Genomic DNA, 26,704 nt, shown 5'->3' on the forward strand with positions numbered 1-26,704 from the left:
GGTCTCCCCCCATTTTGGCTGCTCCTGTACAAATATTAGGGGTCACCACATACCCACATACCAGACATGGCACAGTTTTACTCCGAATGCCCTTCCTGACCCAACCCTCCCTGTTAGTATCCGGCTTTGGGACCAGCACTGATAGTGCACTGACAAGTGCACCTCCCAGTGCCTAGGCTGTTTCGACCATCGTCTTTACGGACTAGCCATTCATGGCCGTGCAGATGCCTGACGGGCCGATAGCACCTCTAAGATTCAAATTCAACATATTGTACCACCGATCAATGATAGACGTTCATTTGTTTCCAGCTATGTGCCAACAGTTTAGGGAAGGCTCTTTCCTATCCCAGCATGGCGGTGCCCAATGCACAGTGGGAATCTTGTAAAGATCACAGAGCCCTGATCTCAAAGTAGCTGAACATTTTAGGGATCCTTTACACTGTCGATTTGAACCTCGCAAATGTTCTTTGGGCAAAATGGGCTCCACTTACCATATAGAAGAACTTTGTAGTTCAATTGTAGTACAATTACTGACTGTAGTCCATCTGTTTTTTTCTTGCATGCTTTGTTAGCCCCCTTTTACCCTGTTCTTCAATGGTCAGGACTCTCCCAGGACCACTACAGAGCAGGTATTATTTAGGTGGTGGATCATTCTCAGCACTGCAGTGACACTGACATGGTGGTGGTGTGTTAGTGTGTGTTCTGCAATTTCCTTCGGCTGGATATATTTTAGGTTGGTGGACTATTCTCAGTCCAGCAGTGACAGTGAGGTGTTTTAAAACTCCATCAGTGCCGCTGTGTCTGATCCACTCATACCAGCACAACACACACTAACACACCACCACCATGTCAGTGTCACTGCAGTGCTGAGAATGATCCACCACCTAAATAATACCTGCTCTGTGGTGGTCCTGACCATTGAAGAACAGCATGAAAGGGGGCTAACAAAGCACGCAGAGAAACAGATGGACTACAGTCAGTAATTGTAGAACTACAAAGTGCTTCTATATGGTAAGTGGAGCTGATAAAATGAACAGTGAGTGTAGAAACAAGGAGGTGGTTTTAATGTTATGGTTGATATGTGTATATAATCTTGTTTGTCAAAGTTTTTTTTAAGCAGCTCATCATTTGTCCATGATTTTTACCGCGATCCAGGCAACATGAACAATGCATTAAAACAAAACACAAAACCAAGTGTACTTAATTATTAAAAATGGTGCCAATCTGGTCCCACTGTGGTTTACAAGATGTAACGTGAAGCCTCCACAAAGGGGCGTTTATGTATAAATTCATTTTATGTTTGTGCCTGTTAAAATTTGTTGATTTAATTATTCTTCTACTCTGCGACCCATTTTTTTTGGCTCGCGACCCACCCACGGGTCACGACCAAGGGTTTGAAAGACCCCGTCTTAGAGGATTGGAGGCCTTTAAAGGTGAAAAGCTGGAACCAGCTTCATAGTGTATTGTGGCTGCAATACATCGACTTGTAGGAAATGTAGTATAACGGTGAATTAGTGCTTTACACTGACCGCTGTTACACTGACCCCTCACATCCGGAGCTTTGTGAGCGCTAGAGAAGGCGATGAAGCAGAAATGAGAGGGAAGAGAATTGGCTGCATTCATTAGAAGAACAGCACAAATGCTGAAGGGCTTGTAGGCCGTGATCCGCTCCTTTTGTTTATGGAAGTGTGTAATCACACCAATTTCCCTCGTTGGGTTTGGGTTTCCTCAAAGACTCAATTTAGTATTATTGCTCCAAAGCATTGACCCGTGTACTCTGGGTCATGTTGGCAAGTGTTCCACCCCCCAACACACACTCGCTCACGTTTACCTTTTATTGTACATTTATATGTACATTACTCTAAGCTTTGGATTGAGAATAGAGTTTTAAGGAAAGTGTGAGCACTGCAGGGCCAGCGTGCTTTACCAGCTTACTGACTGTAGTCCATCTGTTTCTCTACATACCTTTTTAGCCTGCTTTCACCCTGTTCTTCAATGGTCAGGACCCCCCCAGGACCACCACAGAGCAGGTATTATTTAGGTGGTGGATCATTCTCAGCACTGCAGTGACACTGACATGGTGGTGGTGTGTTAGTCTGTGTTGTGCTGGTATGAGTGGATCAGACACAGCAGCGCTGCTGGAGTTTTTAAACACCTCACTGTCACTGCTGGACTGAGAATAGTCCACCAACCAAAAACATCCAGCCAACAGCGCCCCGTGGGCAGCGCCCTGTGACCACTGTTGAAGGTCTAGAAGATGACCGACTCAAACAGCAGCAATAGATGAGCGATCGTCTCTGACTTTACATCTACAAGGTGGACCAACTAGGTAGGAGTGTCTAATAGAGTGGACAGTGAGTGGACACGGTGTTTAAAAACTCCAGCAGCGCTGCTGTCTGATCCACTCATACCAGCACAACACACACTAACACACCACCACCATGTCAGTGTCACTACAGTGCTGAGAATGATCCAGCACCTAAATAATACCTGCTCTGTGGTGGTCCTGTGGTGGTCCTGTCCCTTCCTGCAGGCACTGTCAATTATGCCCGCTAGATGGCGCCTTAAAACGGCTTTTTAAATAAATTGTTTCGGGACTAAATCACCTTCTGTATTTTGCCAAACACACTTGGGAGGCGCAGCAGTCGGTTTAAATCTCGACAGTGCTATCAGCTGTCCGGGTGTCCAGACAGACATGATTTGCTATGTATAACCGGGGAAGGCCAAAGCCCTACGGTGGATTGTTTCGGATACGGTGTTTCCCAGTAAAACCAGACCTGCTTTAACTATGATCCTTGGTAGTGTAGCAATCCATCGCAGGGCTTTGACCTTCCCCGCTTAGACATAGCTAATCTTGTCTGTCTGGACACCCGGACAGCTGATTGCACTGTCGAAATTAAAACCAGGACCTCTGTGATGTTTTCTTTAGACATGGCCAATCATGTCTGCGTGGACATTTGGCTGGCCAATAGCACAGCTGCGATTCAAGCCCAGGTATCAGCGTTGGTGATCTAGCACAATATACCATCCGCCTCCTGAGTGCGGCTTCTGTTCTGATGTATAGATTTTTGGAATCGCTTTTTCCAGCTTTCCCTCCTTTGGTTTTTATTTTTGTGTTATTTCAACATCAGAGTGTTTTTTTAATTATTATTTCTCCTGTTATCAAATTTGCAGCTTGACCTGATCGAGTGTTTTTTGCTAGAAATGTAAGATTTTAGCCTGTTCTTAAACCAACAGTTAGGAAAAGTCTTGGTGAGGGAAGCAAGGTGTCCTTTAAGTGTAGTGTGCGCTGCCTGGTGAATGCTGGGATACTTCGACTTATAGGAACCAGCTGCTCAAGTTACTTTGTAAAGCAGTGAGAGTAAGAGGGCAGATTTGCTCAGGATCCTGAAGGGCCGTTAAAAGCTGCCCAGTTCATGCTGATTGAATCAGAGTGTATAAGCCAATGAATCTGCCAAAATATCGGCGTTGTAGTCTCACCCAGGCTTCACATTCAATTCTCAAATAAAGATGTTGCTTCTGCCCCCAACCCCCCGCCCCTCTCAGCCACTGCCGAACACTTTGCAGCTTGTCTCCCCATATATCCGTAACCGTACCTGCCTGAGCATTTTGGGACTCTCTTTTAACGGCTCTGGAGCCGACCGGGAGCCGCTGATGTATGAGGCGAGCGCTTGACCTCTGCCCTCTATCCACAGGAGGGGTTATTAACATGTCGGTCCCGGTGGTCCTGCCTGTCTCTGGCGCAGACAAGGAGCGTCTAGACGGCTGCACGGCTCTGGCGCTGGTCTACGGCGGGCGCCGCGTCGCTATCCTACGCAACCCAGAGTTCTACGAGCACCGCAAGGAGGAGCGCTGTGCCCGCCAATGGGGCACCACCTGCAAGGATCACCCCTACATCAAGGTCAGATCTGTTCAGAGATGCTCGTTTTTCACCCAGCAGGACGGGGCCAGTGCTTGCTCAGTGTGTTTTCACTTGTTTTAGAGCAAACCATTAAGTCAGATGTGCATGGAATAAAAATGTAACTGTTAAAGGTCAATTTACTCTGACCTTACCTTCCCACTGACAGCAATTATTATATTTTTAAAACTTACAATTTATTTTTACCTCGTGTAATCCAAATTGCTGTTTGTTTGTGGGCCGCTTTAGCTGTACTACTGGTTGCTTGGCTTTACAAGTATGTTGCTAATTCTATTTAGAGAATAATGTCTGTTGCTTGACTTTTTATTTTGTGTACCACCGTGTTAAAGGCCTAATTAGCTTTTCTAAGCAGATACAACACTTGAGTTACTCTACAGGGACCTGGCAACCCTGGATGTTTCTCATCACTAAATAAAGCAGATCGAATTATTATGTGATGCATGCTCATAGTGCTAAGCAAATTAAGCTGGGATCTATTGCTACGTCTAATAGGGGGTGGCCTAAGCTCTCCGATGGATTGGCGTCCTGTTTGGCGTGTGTTACTGCATAGCGCCCAGTGATTCTGGGACCCACCAAGCCGGACCCACCGTGATCCTGACCAGGATTAAGCAGTACACCATGACAGTTAAATGAGATGAATAAGTGCCTACTTACATACACCGAACAGCCATAACATTAAAACCACCTCCTTGTTACTACACTCACTGTCCATTTTATCGGCTCCACTTATCATATAGAAGCACTTTGTAGTTTTACAATTACTGACTGTAGTCCATCTGTTTTTCTGCATGCTTTGGACAGTGAGTGTAGAAACAAGGAGGTGGTTTTAATGTTCTGGCTGATCGGTGTATGTGCTGCATCTCAAACCACTTACTGTATGTAAATGCGGCTTAAGAGGTGTTGTGGGAAAACTGAAGCAAGCAGTTTATGTCCACCAACCTGGCTGTGTCTGATTTAAAAGCAGTTCTGTCATGAAAAGTGCACTTAAAGTTCTCCATGGTGATTTGAAATACTAATATTAAATTATGTTAAAAAGTGTTTAGCTGCTCCTACATATGGTGCAATAAGTTTAACTTAACCCTTTATCGTCTGCTCAACCTTTTGAGTCTAAATACTTGGGTAAAAATAAGCTGTACTTAAATAATCTTGTCCGGGCAAAATCTACTATTTGGCTGACGTGTGTTAAACTCAAAAATATTGGTGGATGGTTTTAAGAAAAAAGTCTTTTTAACCTATATACACAGGCTGTCCTCACACTGACCAGCCAGCCCCCTCTTACACAACTAACTCAAGGACCTTTCTCCCAAAACTTTTCCTCTGCACTTGACTTTACATTACATACTACACACACACACACACACACACATATATATATAGACCAACCAGGCATAACATTATGAGCACTTACAGGTGCAGTGAATAACACTGATTATCTCTTCATCACGGCACCTGTTAGTGGGGGGGATATATTAGGCAGCAAGTTTGTCCTCAATGTTAGAAGCAGGAAAAATGGACGAGCGTGAGGATCTGAGCGAGTTTGACGAGGGCCAAATTGTGATGGCTAGACAACTGGGTCAGAGCATCTCCAAACCTGCAGCTCTTGTGGGTCTGCAGTGGTCAGTATCTATCAAAAGTGGTCCACGGAAGGAACAGTGGTAAACCGGCGACAGGGTCATGGGCGGCCAAGGCTCATTGATGCACGTGGCTGACCCGTGTGGTCCGATCCAACAGACGAGCTACTGTAGCTCAAACTGGTGAAGAAGTTCATGGTCGAGGCTCATTAAAAATACTGCGTTCACTACTACAAAAATATTAATTTGTTCGTTTCTTGTTGTAGTAGTCCCAAGAAACTAAGAAATGCAAAGAAATAATTTTTTTAACATTATTTTCTTGGTGAGACCATTGCAGGGTTAAGGGGCAGGGACTTTTTTTAACTGCAATTCTTAAAAACCCTAAACAAGCTTTAAAACTAGATTACACATTACCTAGTAAAGGACTGAGCTGGCTGTGCCATTGTTTCCTATTGAGTGAGTCGAAGCAGCCTGTCTTGTTGCTGCGCTACCTTGAGCGTTGCACATATTTACTGCTTGGACACTCGATTTTTACCATCGTGACTGCTCTTAAAGTTCAGTCGGATTGAACTTTCACCCAGTTTGCCGCTGACCTTTGCAAAGAGACAAATTGTTTGTATGACGTAGACCAAGAAAGACAGCTCGCTGTTTCACAAAACCAGGAACTGTTTCATTCAACCTTTAATCTAGTATGACGCTGTGAAGAAAAATACAGCGACTAGTGAGCCGTGAAATGTGGAGATTGAGTTTGCATTTTAAATAGCGCAGTAGTCTAGCGGTTAAGGTACTGGACTAGTGATTGAAAGGTCACTGGTTCAAGCCCCACTGCTGTCAGGTTGACACTTGGGCCCTTGAGCAAGGCCCTTAACCCTTAATTGCTTACATAATATACTGTCACAGTACTGTAAGTCACTTTGGATAAAAATGTCTGCTAAATGCAGAAAATGTAAATGGTAGCAATTTTTTAATCGTAGAATCACTGATCGTGGCTTCGATGCTTTTCAATAATGACCCGATAAACTACTTAATTTTTTTTTATCTTCTCATATTTTCAAATAATGATGCTGCAGAGCGTTCGTGTAACTGGATGTAAATAAACTGTCAGTCAATAGTGTGTGTTGTTTTTGGACTTGCCAGTGGCATGGCTCATGGGTCATGGGTCATGGGTAGTACTTTAGACAGACAGTAAGAAGGTCCTGGGTTCGATTCCCAGGTAGAGTGGTCTGGGTCCTTTCTGTGTGGAGTTTGCATGTTCTCCCTGTATCTGTGTGAGTTTCCAAAGACGTGTAAGTGAGGTGAATTGGAGATACAAAATCGTCCTTGACTGTGTTTGATATTAAACATGAACTGATGAATCTTGTGTAATGAGTAACTATCGTTCCTGTCATGAATGTAACCAAAGTGTAAAACATGACGTTAAAATCCTAATAAAGTAGTATTTACATTTTCAGCATTTAGCGGACGCTTTTATCCAAAGCGACTTACAATTATGACTGAACATGATTTTGAGCAATTGAGGGTTAAGGGCCTTGCTCAGGGACCCAACAGTGGCAACTTGGTGGTTTGTGGGGCTTGAACCGGCAACCTTCTGATTACTAGTCCAGTACCTTAACCACTGAGCTACCACTGCCCTAACAGAAATCACTTTTGCCACGCATCATGTGACAGGCATAAAGATGCAGTAAGTGGCTATATGCGCCCAGCGTCACAGTGAGATGAGTCCAAGTCCACATTAATTCTCATTGTTCTGGAATGGCATGTCCAACAAGCTTGTGGTCACGTGTTTGCCTATCTTTGATCATATGGTCTACCACCACCGTATTTTACAGTAGGTTTAATATTACATTTACATTACATTATGTAGCTGACACTTTTATTCAAAGCGTTATGACTGATACTGTTTGAGCAATTAAGGGTTACGTGCCTTGCTCAGTGGCAACATGGTGGTGGTGGGGCTTGAACCGGTAACCTTCTGATTGTTAGTCCAGTATCTTTTTTTATTTTATTTTTTAAATGATATTTTATGCATTTTCTCCCAATTTAGTGTAGTCAATTATGTCTTCCAATGCTGGGGGATCCCTGATTGCAGTCGAGGTGGGTACAGACCCGCTCCTCCGACCCGCCTGCAGCCCTTATGCCAAGTTCACACTACACGACTTTCCAAGTGGTCAGGTCGCTGTACAGTTCACACTACACGACTAAATCTCTTGCACTCAGGAGTCTTTCAGTCAGTGTGTATTTCACACTACACGACTGATCGGTGATTGGGGGTTTCACACTACACCATCTATCACCAACTGGAATCGCAGGCGAGCTTCTCTGCTCTCCCTTTTTTTCTTTTTTTTTTTTTTTTTACAAAAACACATGTGAGAAGTGACGAGGGGTTTAATGATACCACGTCCAAAAATGCACGTCAACAAGTAGCGAGAGATCAAAGCTGTTTGTGCGCTGATGTGCAGCGTAAAATCAAGGAGGAAAATAAATGAATCTGAGTGGATTTGGCAACACGAACAGTATATGGCTTGTTCTGTAGTAAGTTGGAGGTTAATTGATAATTTTGCAATGCAGCGTGGGTATTATGTTTTGTAGAGGACGATCAAATCATAAATACTGTAAAACGTGTGTGTGCCGGTGTATCCTGATATAAACTATATTAATTAAGCCCCTGTCCCACCTGTTTACACTCCTCTCCTGCGTTTCCCCTCACGCTGTATCCTGCGTTCTCATTGGCTGTTCGACATGTCACTCATTCCCAGTTGCACATCTGAGATCAGATATCTGACGTGCTAGAGAACTCAATCCAGTCGCCGAGCGCTCGGCGAGCCGGTCGGGTCGAGTTGTTGGATAGTTCACACTTAGCGATTGAGAGCCGAGTTTTGATCGCCGAGCGAACGCCGAGTTGCTCCCGACCCGGAAAATCAAGCGCTGACCAGTCGCCGAGCGAAAATCAGGGCAAAAATCGTGTAGTGTGAACTAGGCATTAGCGGAACTCTTTTTCACCCATGCACTTTTGCACAGATTGGCCTCACTATCTGCCAATCAGGGTCCTTACACAATGTTTAAAGACCCCACCCACATAGTCCGGTCATCCCACCCTAGCAGAACCATGTCTGCTGCAGGCACTGCCAATTATGCTCGCTAGATGGCGCCCAGCCGACAGGTGGCAACGCCGAGTTTCGAACTGAGGAGTTCAGAATCTCGGCGCTGGTGTGCTGGCGGATTATCCCGCTGCGCCACCTGGGCGCCACTAGTCCAGTATCTTAACCGCTAAGCTACTACTAAGCTACCACTACTTGGCTGATGTTCTTTGTTAGATTTACACACATACTGCTTAGAATTTGAGCCAAAATCTTTTGCTTTATCAGACTGCAAGTCTTACTCCCACCGTGTTCTGAAGGCTTTCATATCTTTTAGTCAAACCTTAACTCCTCAATTAAGGCTTTTTTGGTGTAACACCATGGATGTGGTCGTACTGTATATCAGTCTGGCTCTAATCTGGACATCAGCACTTTACTCTTTGTTCAGGAATGCTCCTGATCCTTGTGAAGCGCACACATGGTCAGCTTCTCCTCTCTGCATTAGTCGTGCTTCCTTTCATAAGTCATCTGATTCTCATGAGCTGTAATACTGAGAACGTGACCGAATGTAGCGTACCTTTTACCCCGTTATGTATGGTGTGTGTGGGTGGGGGGTTTACTGTAGCAGCCCCTTTTAGGTAATTCTTTAATGGTCTGGACCTGATGTCAGTGACTTGACCCTGTTCTTAAATCAGTTACTGTGAAGCTACTCTGAAGCTTCAATGCGTAGGATGTATGGTTATCGCCGCGCCCGTTTCATTTTGACAGGAGCCGTCCACATCGTGCCCTCCTTCAGAGCACCTCTCCCGTAATCCTTTCATCCCCTGCCACCACTGTTTCACGCATCTGTTTCGCTTGGAATCTCCTCTCAGCTTTGTATTTACACAGTGCTCAGCCCGACCCCCCCGTCCTGTCCTATCAGCTCTCACCTTTCTCCTTCATATTTATTGAATTACTTACTGAACAATCAATTCCAGCTGGGCGCTCAGGTAGATTTGAATGAACAGTTCTTGCTGTGCCACTCTTAGTGCTTGCCAGATTTGCAAAACTCCCTAAGCATCCAAAACATTAAAACCACCTCCTTGTTTCTACAATCACTGTCCTTTTTATCAGCTCCACTTACCATATAGAAGCACTTTGTAGTTCTACAATTACTGACTGTAGTCCGCCTATTTCTCTACATCTCTTTTTAATCTGCTTTCACCCTGTTCTTCAATGGTCAGGACACCCACATGACCACCACAGAGCAGGTATTATTTAGGTGGTGGATCATTCTCAGCACTGCAGTGACACTGACATGGTGGTGGTGTGTTAGTGTGTGTTGTGCTGGTATGAGAGGATCAGACACAGCAGCGCTGCTGGAGTTTTTAAATACCGTGTCCACTTACTGTCCACTCTATTAGACACTCCTACCTAGTTGGTCCACCTTGTAGATGTAAAATCAGAGACGATCGCTCATCTATCGCTGCTGTTTGAGTCGGTCATCTTCTAGACCCTCATCAGTGGTCACAGGACGCTGCCCACCGGGCGCTGTTTGCTGGATATTTTTGGTTGGTGGACTATTCTCAGTCCAGCAGGGACAGTGATGTGTTTAAAAACTCCATCAGCGCTGCTGTGTCTGATCCAAATTAAAATCACCCTAAATTAGATTCTTCTAATTTCTCAAATCTGTATTTTTTATCTCTCAAATGTAGGTTTGATGTTTCCCATGAATTGATTTCTACTTGTATTTAATAATTCAAGTGGTCACGTAAAACATTTAAACGTCAGACGCCTACATTTCAAACTTGAGTTCGAATCTCAGCTCTGCTACTGACAGGCTGGGTGCCTACACGAACAATGATTGGCTCGTTCGTAAGCATGGTGTTGGAGGGGATTCCTCATAACTGATGCAATTACGACCTCTTCTGGTTGATCAGTGGTGCCTGCACAGAGACGGGGGATAATGAGACCAGGGTGTGTCTCTCCGTACACAAAGCTGATCTACGTATGACTGATCTGGCGTGTGTTTGTCACGGCTTTCCTCAGTCAGAGTGGAGGTCAACATCAGTAGAGGAAGCGTAAATGCATTTGAGTAACTGGATACGACTAGATTGGGAGAAGATTTGGGGGAAAATGTAATGTAAACGTCAGTAACGACAATCGCAGCACGGCCGGCTCCAGTGTTAAGAAATCCGATTAACGATACACTGGTAAGTAGACTTGGATTGTTTACAGACATCTCTCTAGTAGATTTTTACTGCTTTCAAACAACTACATGACAGACTCTCTTGCTAATTGGCTTCTTATGATACTATGGTTGCAAGAAAGTACACAGTATGCTGCTGTAGTTTTTCAAATTCTACCCAGTGCACCAAGAAAGAGGAGCTGTCACATTTAGCCAAGACTCCACTGTCGCCTCACAGCAAGAAGGTCCTGGGTTCGATTCCCAGGTGGAGCGCTCGGTGTCCTTTCTGTGTGGAGTTTGCATGTTCTCCCCGTGTCTGTGTGGGTTTCTGTAGGACGTCAGATGTGTTTCTGAGACTGTGTTTTTTACTAATAAATAATGCACCACTTGGTTTATGCCACAGTGCTGATTCTTTGGAATTCCACCATTCCTTTCCTGTATGGCACACAGTGATGTTTTCTCTGGCTTTTTCTGCACGGTGGCTAAGTGGGTAGCACTGTCGCTTCACAGCAAGAAGGTCCTGGGTTCGACCCCCAGGTGGGGCAGTCGGGTCCTTTCTGTGTGGAGTTTGCATGTTCTCCCCGTGTCCGCGTGGGTTTTTCTCCGGGAGCTCCGGTTTCCTCCCACAGTCCAAAAACATGCAAGTGAGGTAAACTGGAGATACAAAATTGTCCATGACTGTGTTCGATATAACCTTGTGAAGTGATGAATCTTGTGTAATGAGTAACTACCGTTCCTGTCATGAATGTAACCAAAGTGAATGTAACCATGACGTTAAAATCCTAATAAATAGATAAACAGATAAGAAGACTCTGTAATGCCAGAGCTTTGCCTTGTTTTTCGCTTAAACCAACACTAAGAAAATCCAGAGACAATTCAAGTGTCTCATTCAAGCAGAGTAGGATGTCAGCTGTGTTTCTGAGACTGTTTTTACTAATAAATAATGCAGCACTTAGTTTATGCCACAGTGCTGATTCTTTGGAATTCTGCCATTCCTTTCCTGCATGGTACACTGATGTTTTCTCTGGCTTTTTCTTTTAAATAGCTTGATAAATAGCACATTGAAATAATGTGATTTCATTAAAGCTCTGGCATTCCAAAGTCTTTATTAAAAACAAATCATGTAGGACTGTTCCTCTTTAAGTTTAATTATGTTATGTAGTACACGTTGGGAAACACTGCTAATTCAGTCCGAACTGCATTCTTTATTAGGGGCACTCGGGCGGCACGGTGGCTCAGTGGGTAGCACTGTCGCCTCACAGCAAGAGGGTCCTGGGTTCGATCCCCAGGTGGGTGGTCCGGGTCCTTTCTGTGTGGAGTCTGCATGTTCTCCCCGTGTCTGCGTGGGTTTCAGCTGGGAGCTCCGGTTTCCTCCCACAGTACAAAGACGTGCAGTCAAGTTAATTGGAGATACAAAATTGTCCATGACTGTGTTTGACATTAAACTTGTGAAGTGATGAATCTTGTGTAATGAGTAACTACCGTTCCTGTCATGAATGTAACCACAGTGTTAAACATGACCTTAAATTTTAATAAATAATCAATCAATTAATAAGAAAGACTCTGTAATGCCAGAGCTTTGTCCTCTTTTCTGTTTAAACCAACACTAGGAAAATCCAGGAACAATTAAATTGTCTCTCTCAGAGTAGGAAGTCATCTGTGTTTCTGTGTTTTACTAATAAATAATGCACCACTTCGTTTTTTTCCACAGTGCTGATTCTTTCCTGCGTAGTACACGGTGATGTTTTCTCTGGCTTTTTCTCCTAAATAGCTCGATAAATAGCACATTGGAATGTAAGAGCTTTAATGAAATCACATTATTTCAAAGTCTTTATTAAAAATAAATCATGTTGGACTGTTCCTCTTTAAGTTTAATTATGTTATGTAGTCCACATTAGGAAGCGCTGCTTATTCAGCTTAAACTGCATTCTATAAAATAATCTCCATTATTTATTTATTTCTTTTTAATTATTAATTTTTCCCCCAATTTTTATCCCCCAGTCTAGTCGTGTCCAATAGACCACTGAAGTCGTGTGTCATTCTGTAGTCCTCGTTATGCTCATATTTGGCGACCCGGGTCTAACTCATATTTCCTATGGTAAAAATTTCAAAAAATCGACTCTAACGCATCATGTGCTAAATAAACATTTTCAGAACCCTCTACGTTTTGTCATGTGTACATTTTTCTCCTGTACATCACTGGATCCTCTGAATTACGAGGTTGTTAAAGGGTCGTAATACTAATAATGCTACACGAAAGCTATCGCTACTGCGCATTAATTAGACGTCACTGAACTACACCAATCGAATCAACGGAACGAGCGGCTCGCTTTTGTTGAGTACGACCGAAGGCGTAACACCCGACCATCCTTGCTTGCTACTTTAATGTAGCTACCTACTAAAAATATTAACCAAAACTTGTGAATATCACTCCACTGTTACCCCGGTGAATCGCGCTTCTTCGTGCGGTTATTTAAGAGGCTTATAAAAGAAAGAAAAAAAAGAAAAAATTAAGAGGCTTCCAGTTTAGTGACGTCAATTCAGTGCGCAGTAGCAATAGCTTACATGTAGCAATATTCATATTTTGACTCTTTAACGACTTCATAATTCAGAGGATCCAGTAATAATAGACAGAAGAATCTCCATAAAACAAAACGTAACAGCTTTGGAAAATTTTTTATGACTACAGGATGCTCAGAGAGGCAATTTGCGAAATCTCCATTCATATTTCCCATTCAAAATTTCTCTTAGACCCGGGTTACCAAATATGGGCATAACAACATGGCGTGGCCTACAAAATGACGACATGACTTCAGTGGTCTATTACCCTGATTGCGTCCTCTGTACTGGTTCGACCCTTCACCGCTGACTGAGGACGCCTCTCAACTGACTTGCGCCCCTGCATTTTTCACCTGCACTTTTCACCTGCACGAGTCGAATTCATACACTAATGGACGCTGTGCACGGAGGGTCACACCCCCATCAGCATTATTCCTCAGCCCTGTGCAGGCGCCATCAGTCAGCCAGCAGGGGCCGCAGTCGCACCAGTTATGAGGACCTATGATCCGACTTTCTTACCCTCTAACCCTGAACAACAGCCAATCGTCGTTCATGCCGCCCAGCCCGGTCGGAAGGCAGGGTCGAGATTCGATGTGATGCATTCAGAACCCCCAACTCTGGTGCACTAGCGTACTTTACCGCTGCGCCACCTGAGCGGCTCTTATAAAAGCTTTATTAAAGTTTTTAGTAGGGGCGCTCAGGGTGGCATAGTAGGTCTAACTTTTTAGCACACCAATGCTAGAGACAGGGTCTCTTCCCACTGCCTCTTCGATATGTGATCTAAGTGCTACCCACTTAGTAAACTTTTTGTTTTTTTTGTAAACTTTTCTCTGTCTTGAGTTGTTTCTGAATAAAAAGCTTGAAGAACTGGGCACGGCATTCAGGTGGAATAAACAAGAACTAGTCAGGAATGTTAAATGGGACAATGCTCAATTTGTAATAGCGTGCACAATTGTGTTCCAAGAAAACATTCCTCACGCCATCACACCAGCACCACCAGCCTGAACTGTTGACGCAAAGCAGTTTGGGTAAACAAATTCATCCTTTTTAAACTATATTTATACCGTCTGGATGTGGCAGCAGAAATCAACATTTATCAGCCTGTATTGCCAGCTGGTAAGCCAGTGCCCACCCTATACGCAGATTTCAGGAGTGGAACCTGATGTTCTAACTTATCCACCTTATTATTTAGCTCAAACCATTCTCTTTTGACCTCGCTTTTAAACAAAATGTTGTGCTTACAGAACTGCTAATCACTGGATGTTTTTTTTCTGTTCAAACTCTGGATACTGTAGGGGTGCCCAGGTAATAAAGCGGGATAATCTGCTAGTGCACCAGTGCTGGGATTCTGAAATCCCCGAGTTCAAAACTCGACACTGTTACTGGTCAGCTGGGTGCCCATTGGCGGGCATAATTGGCAATGCCTGCAGCAGCCAAAGTTGGCCATTGAGTCTGCCGGGTGGGAAAAGCCAGGACGGTGGGGTTTTTAAAGTGGGTGGGGTCTTCAAAGCCATGCAAGGACTCTGGTTAGGAGCCCGAGGTGCCTGTACATAAAGTAGTCCTTTCTGGTACTGGTCCTGGTGCCTATGTGAGTGGGGGGGAGATGTCACATGGAGCTTAGCGTGCCTCTCCATCCCAATACGGCTGTTTGTGGGAACCCAAACACTGATAGGTGATAAGAAGCGGCTGCAGATTGGACACGTGTGACCCAGCTCACCTTGATGAGGTCGGGGGTGGTGCAAGCAGCAGAAAATTCACAAAATTATGCAAATAATTGACATTAAAAGTGCCACGTTTGGAAAAAGTCTCATGTAGGTTTGGAACCACAGTCTTACAACAGCTGGTATATATAAAGGACACGATGTGGACAAAAGGATGCGAACACCTGACTACGTATGATTTGAACATCCAAGTCCAAAAGGCATTGATATGTAATTTATTCCCATAATAAGATTCTCTGCATGTAAATACAACCACATTCACTAACTGAGCAAACAATGATGACCAATTGAACTTGAATGCATTTTTAAAGCGTTTTATCGGGCACATGCTGTGATGCTTTTATTCAAACCCACATTTTAAATCACAGCAGCTGTGCTAGTCACACTTGAAACGCAGACTTTGCTTGTTTTGCTTCGCCTGCTTATAAAAAAGGTGATTTTAACTTAATAGTATAATCGATGCAATTTGCAAAACATTCTCTGTTAAACAATGTAGTTTTTTCCTCAGTAGTCACTCTTTTATTCATGTTTATGGAATCTTTCCTGACTTCTGTCTCATTATTGTGTAAACACTGAACTAAATACCCTTCAGCTTTAAACTGCTGTATGAATAGTTCTGATTAGACTTCTTTACTCTCACTATACATTTACATTCACTGCGTTTAGCACGGTGGCTCGGTGGGTAGCACCGTCGCCTCACAGCAAGAAGGTCCTGGGTTCGATCCTCAGGCGGGGCAGTCCTGGTCCTCTCTGTGTGGAGTTTGCATGTTCTCCACGTGTCTGCGTGGGTTTCCTCCAGGAGCTCTGGTTTCCTCCCACAGTCCCACAGTCAAGTTAATTGGAGACACTGAATTGCCCTATAGGTAAATGGGTGTGTGGGTGTGTGTGTGTGTGTGTGTGTCTGCCCTGCGATGGACTGGTGGCCCCATCCAGGGTGTTACTGCGTGCCTTGCGCCCATTGAAAAGCTGGGATGGATTCCAGCACCCCCACGACCCTGATTGGATAAGCGATTAAGACAGTGAGTGAGAGTGAGAGTGATTTCCGACATTTAGCAGACGCTTCTATCCAAAGCAACCTACAGTTGTAACCGAATCAATACAGGCAACTTAAAGTGGCGACTAAGAGGGCAGTTTAGCGGTTAAGGTACTGGACTAGTAATTGAATGGTCGCTGGTTCAAGTCTCACCACTGCCAGGTTGTCACTGTTGGGCCCTTGAGCAAGGTCCTTAACCCTCAATTGCTTAGATAAAATGTAAATGTAATACTTAAGGGCCTTACTCGGGGGCCTAACAGTGGCAAGTTCAGTACCCTAACCACCAGGCTACTACTGCTCTACTATGTGCTGCAAAGACATCTCCCAAACCCCTAGTCCCTAGAGATGCTTAGTGCCCCCCCAACAATTTTTTAAGGCCTTCACACTATTTGATCCATTGTGGCTACATGTAGTGTTGACTTTGGTCAGAATGTCTGAAATTATTGGATACACCCTTGGATATTCTGTTGTGTAAAATGCTTTTATGTAGCACTGTCGCCTCACAGCAAGAAGGTTTTGGGTTTGATTCCCAGGTGGGAGCGGTCCGGGTCCTTTCTGTGTGGAGTTTGCATGTTCTCCTTGTGTCTGTGTGGGTTTCTTCCAGGAGCAAAGACGTGCAAGTGAGGTAAACTGGAGATACAAAATTGTCCATGACTGAGTTTGATATAACCTTGTGAACTGATGAACCTTGTGTAATGAGTAACTACCGTTCCTGTCATGAATGTAACCAAAGTATAAAACATGACGTTAAAATTCTGATAAATAAATAAATAAAATATATCTGCCCTGAATTTTGCAAGCATATTGCTTTGCATTTTGTGCATTTTTTTTTACATTTTAACACAAGATTTAACACAAGAATTTTAAGTGAAAAGTGTTTAAAGGTGTTTATAAGTGGTTGTGCAACCTTAAGTGACAACAACTACAATAAAAGCTCTGTGTGTTTGGGTGGGGGGGTTACTTTTTCATTAAATATGATTTTTAAAAACAGTATAGTGTGATAGATATGCTTAAATTGTTTTTGTTGTGTAAAGACCTAGGGTTAGGGTTAAATGTGACGCTTTTGCAAAAAGAAAAGAATTCAGGAAGGGGGCAAATACTTTTTCATGACTCTGTAGGTATAACAAACAGGCTTTACCATTTTTAGGCTGAATTCCAAGTGGTTTATCTAATGGCACATGTCAGTTATGCCCCAACTTATTATCCAGTCACCCATCAGTCCCACTTTAGTAATGCTGTACAAGTAGACTAGATGTTTGGACCCTGTGTGGTTTCACTGGTGTTTGAACCTGTTTGTGTGCAAGGAGGCAATTTAGACTTTGGGAGAATTTGGCTCTGGTGTTTCACAACACTCCCTGGAACCACTTGCCTCTCTTCCTCCTCTGTTCCTGCTCTAATGAAAGTGTTTGTTTGTTAATATCCCTGAGTGAAACTAGTACAGACTTTCTTCGAATTTGGCCGAGTGTTTAACAATCTGCGGTCGAAATCTGTCACTGCGCTACGGTGTGGCAGAGGGATGTGGACGTGAGGGACGTGCTTCGGCGCTCCGTTTGATGTTGCTCAACTGGTGTTCATGACCATCACTGCTTTATTGGGTGGCATGTGTGTACGGGGCGAATTCCCGTGCCTGAAGTGTGTCTGTCAGCAGCACCAGGCCTCTAGAGCCTGGGTTCAATTGCAGGCAGTAAATTCACTTTTCCTGTTTATTCCTACTGCTCGTGTCTGTGACTGCTTCACATGGGAAGCAACCGTGTGCCAAAGCTTTGGCTGAGAATGATGGGCGCGTGAGTGATAATTGACCCACCACATGTGCCGTTTCACCCCTTTTTACCCCCGTTTTATCATTTCAGTTCATTTTAAACTCTGTAATAATCATCACATGAATTAGGATTTTCTTTAGTCCACTGTTTGTAGACTAAATAATGTACAGAACATAGATCTATTTTCTATAAAGGAATAAAACTAAATGGACAGCACTGTGGCTGGGTGGGTAGCACTGTCACAGCAATAAGGTCCTGTGTTCAATTCCCAGGTGGGCGGTCCGGGTCCTTTCTGTGTGGAGTTTGCATGTAACCAAAGTGTGTAAAACATGACATTAAAACACTAATAAATAAAATAAATATAACCAAAGTTTGTTGTTTAGGATTTTAACGTCATGTTTTACACTTTGGTTACATTCATGACAGGAACGGTAGTTACTCATTACACAAGATTCATCAGTTCACAAGTTTATGGACAATTTAGTGTCTCTAATTCACCTCACTTGCACGTCTTTGGACTGTGGGAGGAAACCCACGCGAACATGGGGAGAACATGCAAACTCCACACAGAAAGGACCCGGACCGCTCCACCTGGGGATCGAACCCAGGACAGTCTTGCTGTGAGGCGACAGTGCTACCCACTTAGCCACCGTGCCACCCAATAAAACTAAAGAATTACATCTGCATCTGTGGTGGTGTTCTGTGTGTTTTTAATGGTGGTATTTAGTTATTTTTTTAGTTTTTTATGAAACAGGGACAAAAAGCAAAATAGAAATAAATAGGAATAAAACACAAATAAAAGAATTTAAACCAGGTAAAGCCACAAGAAAATTGATTCTCCTTTGACTGAACACAAACTCCCAATTTAAGTTTTGTGGAAACACTGGGGGGGTGAATCTAGTGGTGAATCTAGTGTTCAAACGTTCAAATCCCTGTGTGTGTGTGTTGGTTCAGATGATGCTTGAAAGTGGCGACTGGTTGGTTGGAGGAGATCTGCAGGTCCTGGACAGAATCTGCTGGAACGATGGCCTGGATTCTTACCGCCTCACTCCTAATGAGCTCAAGCAGAAGTTCAAAGAGATGAACGCAGGTAATATGTTTTATTAAAATGTGATCAGAGACGCTTTAAGAGTTAATGTAAGATAAAAATCTCGCATTGGTTGAAATGTATATACATATAAATTATGTACATATTTACACTGATCAGCCATAACATTAAAACCACCTTCTTGTTTCTACACTCACTGTTTATTTTATCAGCTCCACTTACCATATAGTTTTTATACCATCTGTTTTTCTACATGCTTTTTTAACCTGCTTTCATGCTGTTCTTCAATGGTCAGGACCCCCACAGGACCACCACAGAGCAGCTATTATTTAGGTGGTGGATCATTCTCAGCACTGCAGTGACACTGACATGGTGGTGGTGTGTTAGTGTGTGTTGTGCTGGTATGAGTGGATCAGTCACAGCGCTGCTGGAGTTTTTAAATACCGTGTCCACTCACTGTCCACTCTGTTAGACACTCCTACCTAGTTGGTCCACCTTGTAGATGTAAAGTCAGAGACGATCGCTCATCTATTGCTGCTGTTTGAGTTGGTCATCTTCTAGACCTTCATCAGTGCTCACAGGGCGCTGTTGGCTGGATATTTTTGGTTGGTGGACTATTCTCATTCCAGCAGTAACAGTGATGTGTTTAAAAACTCCAGCAGCGCTGCTGAGTCTTATCCACTCATACCAGCACAACACACACTAACACGCCACCACCATGTCAGTGTCACTGCAGTGCTGAGAATGACCCACCACCTAAATAATACCTGCTCTGTGGTGGTCCTGTGGGGGTCCTGACCATTGAAGAACAGCATGAAAGGGGGCTAACAAAGCATGCAGAGAAACAGATGGACTACAGTCAGTAATTGTAGAACTACAAAGTGCTTCTATGTGGTAATTGAAGCTGATTAAATGGACAGTGAGTGTAGAAACAAGGAGGTGGTTTTAATGTTATGGCTGATCGGTGTATATACAGAAAGCGATGGGGGTGTGTGAACCAAGCATTTGAGGGGGATACATCAATGCAAGCCATATACATTTGGACGGTTGTCGGGAAGAGCATCTGGCATAAAAACTGTGCCAGATAAAATATGCAGTCAAATGGCGGTCCCTAATGGGAGCAAAACCTGCTTCATCTTGCTCAGTGTCACTGTCAATTTGGAACTCAGGGGTCGTGGGTTTGTGCTATAGGCGACTGCACCACCTGAGCTCCCCTGGTTAACTACTCTACTGTTCAAACTCTTTATTCCTTTTTCTCCCTGCTTCAGATGCCGTGTTTGCATTTCAGCTGAGGAACCCCGTGCATAACGGCCACGCCTTACTGATGCAGGACACTCGCAGGCGTCTGAAGGAGCGTGGCTACCGGCGGCCCGTGCTGCTGCTGCACCCTCTGGGTGGCTGGACCAAGGACGACGACGTGCCGCTGGCGTGGCGCATGAGGCAGCATGCTGCCGTGCTCGAGGAGGGCCTGCTGGACCCTAGCTCCACCGTGGTGGCTATCTTTCCCTCTCCCATGATGTACGCCGGCCCAACTGAGGTGAGTGTCGAGGAACGTGTTTGAAGTGAAAGCATTTAGCTTGTGCACATATTTATAAGTTATTTAGGTTATTAGAGGTTTTCAAATATGGTGGAAAAAAATAAACAAAAACAGCAAAGTAATGAGGCATGTCGGCAGTTAAAAGGTTTGTTTTGGTTCTGACACAGATTAAAACACTATATACTGTTTAACGGTTTGTCGGGGCACGGTTGTTGCAAAACAGTAGAGCGACGTTACTACCGGGGTGAAAATACTTCAGTTTAATTGCAATACCGACATTATACCAACAACACCGAAGCAAGCTGGAAGCGTAAACATGTAAAGTCGTCCACTTTTCTACAACAGACGTGTGGTCAGGTTGTACAATCAGTGGAGTCGTACCTCAGTATAACTGTGCAATTCATCAGTGGTGACTGCGAGACTGCAAACGTCGTTTTATTTGTTAAACGGAGAGCTAACGCTAATTGTATAATACTTAAATATTATATCAATGATAAACATTGTATATACACCGATCAGCCATAACATTAAAACCACCTCCTCATTTCTACACTCACTGTCCATTTTATCAGCTCCACTTACCATATAGAAGCACTTTGTAGTTCTACAATTACTGACTGTAGTCCATCTGTTTCTCTGCATGCTTTGTTAGCCCCCTTTCATGCTGTTCTTCAATGGTCAGGACCCTGCAGGACCACCACAGAGCAGGTATTATTTAGGTGCTGGATCATTCTCAGCACTGCAGTGACACTGACATGGTGGTGGTGTGTTAGTGTGTGTTGTGCTGGTATGAGTGGATCAGACACAGCAGCGCTGCTGGAGTTTTTAAACACCGTGTCCACTCACTGTCCACTCTATTAGACACTCCTACCTAGTCGGTCCACCTTGTAGATGTAAAGTCAGAGACGATCGCTCATCTATTGCTGCTGTTTGAGTCGGTCATCTTCTAGACCTTCATCAGTGGTCACAGGACGCTGCCCATGGAGCGCTGTTGGCTGGATATATTTGGTTGGTGGACTATTCTCAGTCCAGCAGTGAGGGCTGCAGTGCTGAGAATGATCCACCACTTAAATAATACCTGCTCTGTGGTGGTTCTGTCCATTGAAGAACAGCTTGAAATGGGGCTAACAAAGCATGTAGAGAAACAGATGGACTACAGTCAGTAATTGTAGAACTACTAAGTGCTTCTATATGGTAAGTGGAGCTGATAACATGGACAGTGAGTGTAGAAACAAGGAGGTGGTTTTAATGTTACGGCTGATCAGTGTATATATTGCATCTGTTTCACACGTACTGATTCCATCATATATTGTGTCATTTTGTGAGGCCAAGCGAAGCTTCATTATATACATGGTGAAATTAAAATGTTTAATATTCTATGTACTTATGACAGTGGAATCAGCCACAGACATATAAAAAGTCCCAGTCATACAAAAATAAAACATGCAGTGAAACCGTCAGAATCGTAAAAAAATACTGTGATACAGATTTTTGGTCATACCGCCCAGCCCTACCTACAAGTCTATTTAAACCTGTAACTTGAGCAGTAGCTTGTTGATGCTCGTATGCTCCGACACCGTCCTGAAGTTTTGAGCGTCCGAGGAGAGACGCGCACACGCGCACACATACGTTTTAAATGATAGATTCCGTCTTATTTATGGCTCTCTACACTACCACTAAACACAACCAGCTTTCCCAGAACTCATTCCACCATGGCCCCAACATAATCTTCACCCAGAGACAGAACATGAGGAAAAAAAAAAAGGGACCCGAGCCTCTTTCTCTTCTCTGACACAAATTGTCGCTGATGGAACGTACGCTATCTGTTTTTAAGTGCGCGCTCCTTTAATCATTTGGTGAGCGACATTAAGGTTTTATTGGGAGCAGACGGAGGATCTGGAGCTCTAAAGCGGGCGCAGGAAACAGCCGCTTGACTCTCTGATTTACGAGTCAGGATTGAAGGAGCCCTCAGAAAAGCACATCTCCTCTGATACAGGCCAGTCCTGGTCATTTGTCTGGGTTCAGTCTGGCAGGTGCCTGTGCAGACAGCGTTAGATGTTTCCACTGCCCTCATAGCAGGGTTTTCTGCACTAAATTCATTTTTAGAACCGTTTGTCTTTCTAACCCATTGTCTTCTCCTGTCTTTTATGTAAATGATTGATCTTGTTATTCAGGAAGGATGAAAGTGTCCTGAACATGAACAGTCAGTTATAAGTGCTGCGAGTAATACAAGGCCATATATTTACGCTACGTCAAATTTCTATTTGATTTGTTTGAGAACTGTGTCAGCTTTGCTATGAAACGTGAACACAACATGACCGGGTTATTGTTCATTTATTCTTGTGTAATAATGGCCTCAGCTTGATCAATCACTCTTAAACATGAACTTATTATTTAGAGCAACCAATCCACCTTTTGCATATTTTAGTCAGCTGGGCGCAAACCAGAGTATGTGAAGACCATTTAAAAATTCCTATAGAAAAAGTTACCTGAAGTGATGATTAAACCTTGGTCCCCCCAGGCAGGGCCCACGATGCTGGGTCATAATCTCACCCATCCTCTGTCCCAATGTACCTGCTCCACAGCTGTGCCACTGTCCAGTTATTATAGCTAGCTAGCTTTTATTTATATATATATCCTGAAACTCTTTCTGTGTAGTTATGAAATGTAGGGATGCACCGATCCGATATTAAGATCGGATATCGGTCCCGATATTACCAAAATGAGATGGATCGGATAATCAGGCCGATCTATGGGTCCGATACGTTCACTTTAGTTCGTTTGCGACGCGTGCTAAGCCCATACAGGACGCGCTGCTGATGTATGGCGTATAACACAAACAAAAACAGCAACATGGAGCGAGCGAAAGAGTCAGCTGCATGGAGGTATTTCACGCTTGCTATGCTAACAAGTTCGATGGCAACATGTTTATTACTCATGTTTAGCTGCTATATTTTATTTTGAATTACTGTTTGCACTAAATATTTACGGATAAGTTTATTTGAAAAAGTTATTTAAGCTACTACTGTTTTTCTCATTGTCAGCAGCCACATTTTGGGTGTGTTCGAAAACCTAGTGAGCTGCCTCGCTGTCTTACTGTCTACATAAGCGGCTGCCTCAGTAGAGAGGATTCTAATAAGTCATCAACTTATTAATCAGGTTATTCGAACGCGTTACATAGCGATTCCATCGGGTTTAGGATTTAGCATCTTGCCATTAAAACCAATGAACTGAGGTAGCACAGCGCTAACGCTAACGTCAATATAACATCTTCCTTCATGTACCGATAACGGTTAAATTTCCTGACAAGCTCGAACTTGCAAATAAAAACACTCGGTACAAGTTTATACAAGTTAAAAATCATTAATATTTTATTTACGTTCGATAATAACTCCATTCGTTTCTCCGCCCCGTCAAGCTATGTTTATTTTTCTGTAAGAAAAGCGCATCCGACCCGCAATGAATGCTGGGATTGCTTTGGTCACCAAGGCAGCGTCGGATGCTTACTCGTTGAGTGAAAATAACACTGAAATATTAAGATTTTTTTTAATAAATGTTTATTATTTTATTGACAAATAAATAGCAGTTCAGTACATTTATATGTGTTAATTATATTTTGTTTTGCAAACTTAGTAATGTTTAAGTCGATCCTGATGCCTTTCCCACATCATAAAGTAAAGTATACGGTTTATTAATTCAACAATGGTATCGGATCGGTATCGGGTATCGGCCGATATGCAAAGTATATGTATCGGATCGGTATCGGAACTGAAAAAGTTGGATCGGTGCATCCCTAATGAAATGATAAGCAGAGTTCTGCAGTTTTGGGACATGATGGGACATGATGCAAAATAATCACATCATTTTTGTAAAGAAATGTTACACACAGATTCACACGTGAGTTAAACATGCAGTCAAACTCCATTTAAAACAGCTTAATGGTTTTGCAATTATTTACATAATCTGAATAGTAATAAATAGTTTTCCTGTTTGAAATAAATATGTCAGGAAGCAGAGCTGGCCACTGTTTGTTTGTTTGTTTATTAGGATATGTTTTACACTTTGGTTACATTCATGACAGGAACGGTAGTTACTCATCACACAAGGTTCATCAGTTCTCAAAGTTATATCGAACACAGTCATGGACAATTTAGTGTCTCCACTTCACCTCACTTGCACGTCTTTGGACTGTGGGAGGAAACCGTGCACCCGGACAAAACCCACACGGACACAGGAAGAACATGCAAACTCCACACAGAACGGACCCGGACCGTCCCACCTGGAAATGAAACCTTGGACCTTCTGTAAGCTGACAGTGCTACCAACGTCAGTGCCAAGCCACACAAATGCTCTTTTGACTAATAGGCATACATTTTCACAGATGTACTTCAAGGTCTTGTGATAAGCCTATTTAGAAGAGTGGCTGTTATAGCTGAAAAGATCACATAGAGGTCACTGTATTTTAATACCATTTGTCCAACATGCTCATGGTCAGGTGTCCAAATACTTTTGGCCATATAGTGTACACTATATTGAGCTTCCAGTTTGTGTTAAAAGATATTTTTCTATTTCAATAAAGATACAAAATAGCTCCTTTATCCTGTATGAAGTTCATTTCAGTCACATCACTGTCTAGTTTAACCACATGTAGTCAGCGTAAGATGGAGCAACTCGCGTCTCATCAATCACAGCAGCCAACAGTGCCTGCTGCTTCAGAGCTCGAGTGATCATTATCATCAGAATAATCTCTTACACAAACTTCTGAAAACTTCATCAGAGGCAGGAAGTAATAAAAAAAAAACCCTGACAGCATTCATATATGTACAGACATGAGCCCACTGAGCTCAGTGAATAATGAGAGCTTTACTGAGCATCTGTAGCTGCTGAAAAAGTTTAGCTGTACTCAGGACATTTCCCACAGTACTTTTCTCCCATTTCGCTTTCTGAAATCATTTGGAAGTGGTTGAAGTGTAAATGATCACAGTGCTTTTCTCTTTTCCCATAATGCTTTCTGAAATCATTTGGAAGTGGTTAAAGTGCAAATGATCACGTAACCAACATCGACACCATCCTGTCTGACTAGTGACATTTTCTTTAAAGTCCTCACTCTGTCCTCCTCCTGGGACAGTGACGAGTCTGTACTTTTAACATCGTTCATTAATCATTTCCTGTTCTGTGGTAATATCAACAACAGAAGTCTCTAAAAACCAGCGCTGATTCCTATCCTGCAGCCTAATGACAATTGGTTAATATAGGGTAGACTGAAAAGTGATTTTAGCTCTGTGCTTTGTGAATAAAATCACTTGAGTTTTGTGAACCTGTCAGATCATCCTGCTTTTATATTTATTGATTATTTTTATACCCAGGTTCAGTGGCACTGCAGATCCAGAATGGTTGCCGGTGCCAACTTCTACATCGTGGGCCGAGACCCAGCTGGCATGCCTCACCCGGACACGGGCAAAGATCTGTACGACCCTACTCACGGCGCCAAGGTCCTCACCATGGCACCCGGACTCATCTCTCTGGAGATTGTGCCCTTCAGAGTCGCAGCTTACAACAAAGTCAAGAAGGCCATGGATTTCTATGATCCAAAGAAGTAAGTTGTTGCTTCATTTGCTAAAATGCTTTAAAGGAAATTAACAAGTCCTGTCTGTTCTACTGCATTGTCAAACCTCAGTTTCATGCCTGACATCCATCCTGGGTTACATTCATGACAGGAACGGTAGTTACTCATTACACAAGATTCATCAGTTCACAAGGTTATATCGAACACAGTCATGGACGATTCAGTGTCTCCAGTTCACCTCACTTGCACGTCTTTGGACTGTGGGAGGAAACCGGAGCACCCGGAGGAAACCCGCCAGGACACGGAGAACATGCAAACTCCACAGAGAAAGGACCCGGACCTCCCCACCTGGGGATTGAACCCAGGACCTTCTTGCTGTGAGGCGACAGTGCTACCCACTTAGCCACCGTGCCGCCCCCAAACTGTAATAAACCATCACATGTATTGTATAAAAAAGAAACCATACCAGATGCGACAGTTCCACAAACAAGTTACAAATTTAACAATAATAAAAATAAAAATAAACCTAATTTGTTGCTTCCCTAGGGACAACAGCTCTGGACGGCGCCAACAAAGGACAAACAAACAAAACCAAATCTATACAACCTAACCCTAAACCAAAATTACCCTAACTAAGAATTAAACAAAACAAAAATACATTAGTTGCGCCCGCCCTCTTGTCCAGTGCTTCTTTTTTTCTTCTTCCCCTTTTTCTCCCACTTTAGCGCATCCAATTTCTGCCCGTC

At 43.4% G+C, this 26,704-nt stretch overlaps 1 protein-coding gene across 3 annotated transcripts in view; it reads left to right on the forward strand.

Moving 5' to 3' along the window:
• Positions 1–26,704, forward strand: part of papss1 (3'-phosphoadenosine 5'-phosphosulfate synthase 1) — a 54,773-nt gene that overhangs the window by 16,570 nt on the left and 11,499 nt on the right. For 2 of the 3 annotated variants that reach the window (XM_062996250.1, XM_062996249.1), the window contains exons 8-11: positions 3,696–3,901; positions 18,762–18,897; positions 20,124–20,392; positions 25,759–25,988. In XM_062996250.1, the coding sequence (XP_062852320.1) occupies positions 3,696–3,901; positions 18,762–18,897; positions 20,124–20,392; positions 25,759–25,988 (841 nt within the window). Of the gene's footprint in view, positions 1–3,695; positions 3,902–18,761; positions 18,898–20,123; positions 20,393–25,758; positions 25,989–26,504; positions 26,618–26,704 lie in introns of those variants that run through there. The other variant, XM_062996251.1, reaches the window with a different exon arrangement.

Source organism: Trichomycterus rosablanca, chromosome 5, assembly GCF_030014385.1.
Source record: "Trichomycterus rosablanca isolate fTriRos1 chromosome 5, fTriRos1.hap1, whole genome shotgun sequence".
In the NCBI taxonomy this organism is placed as follows: Eukaryota; Metazoa; Chordata; class Actinopteri; order Siluriformes; family Trichomycteridae; genus Trichomycterus; species Trichomycterus rosablanca.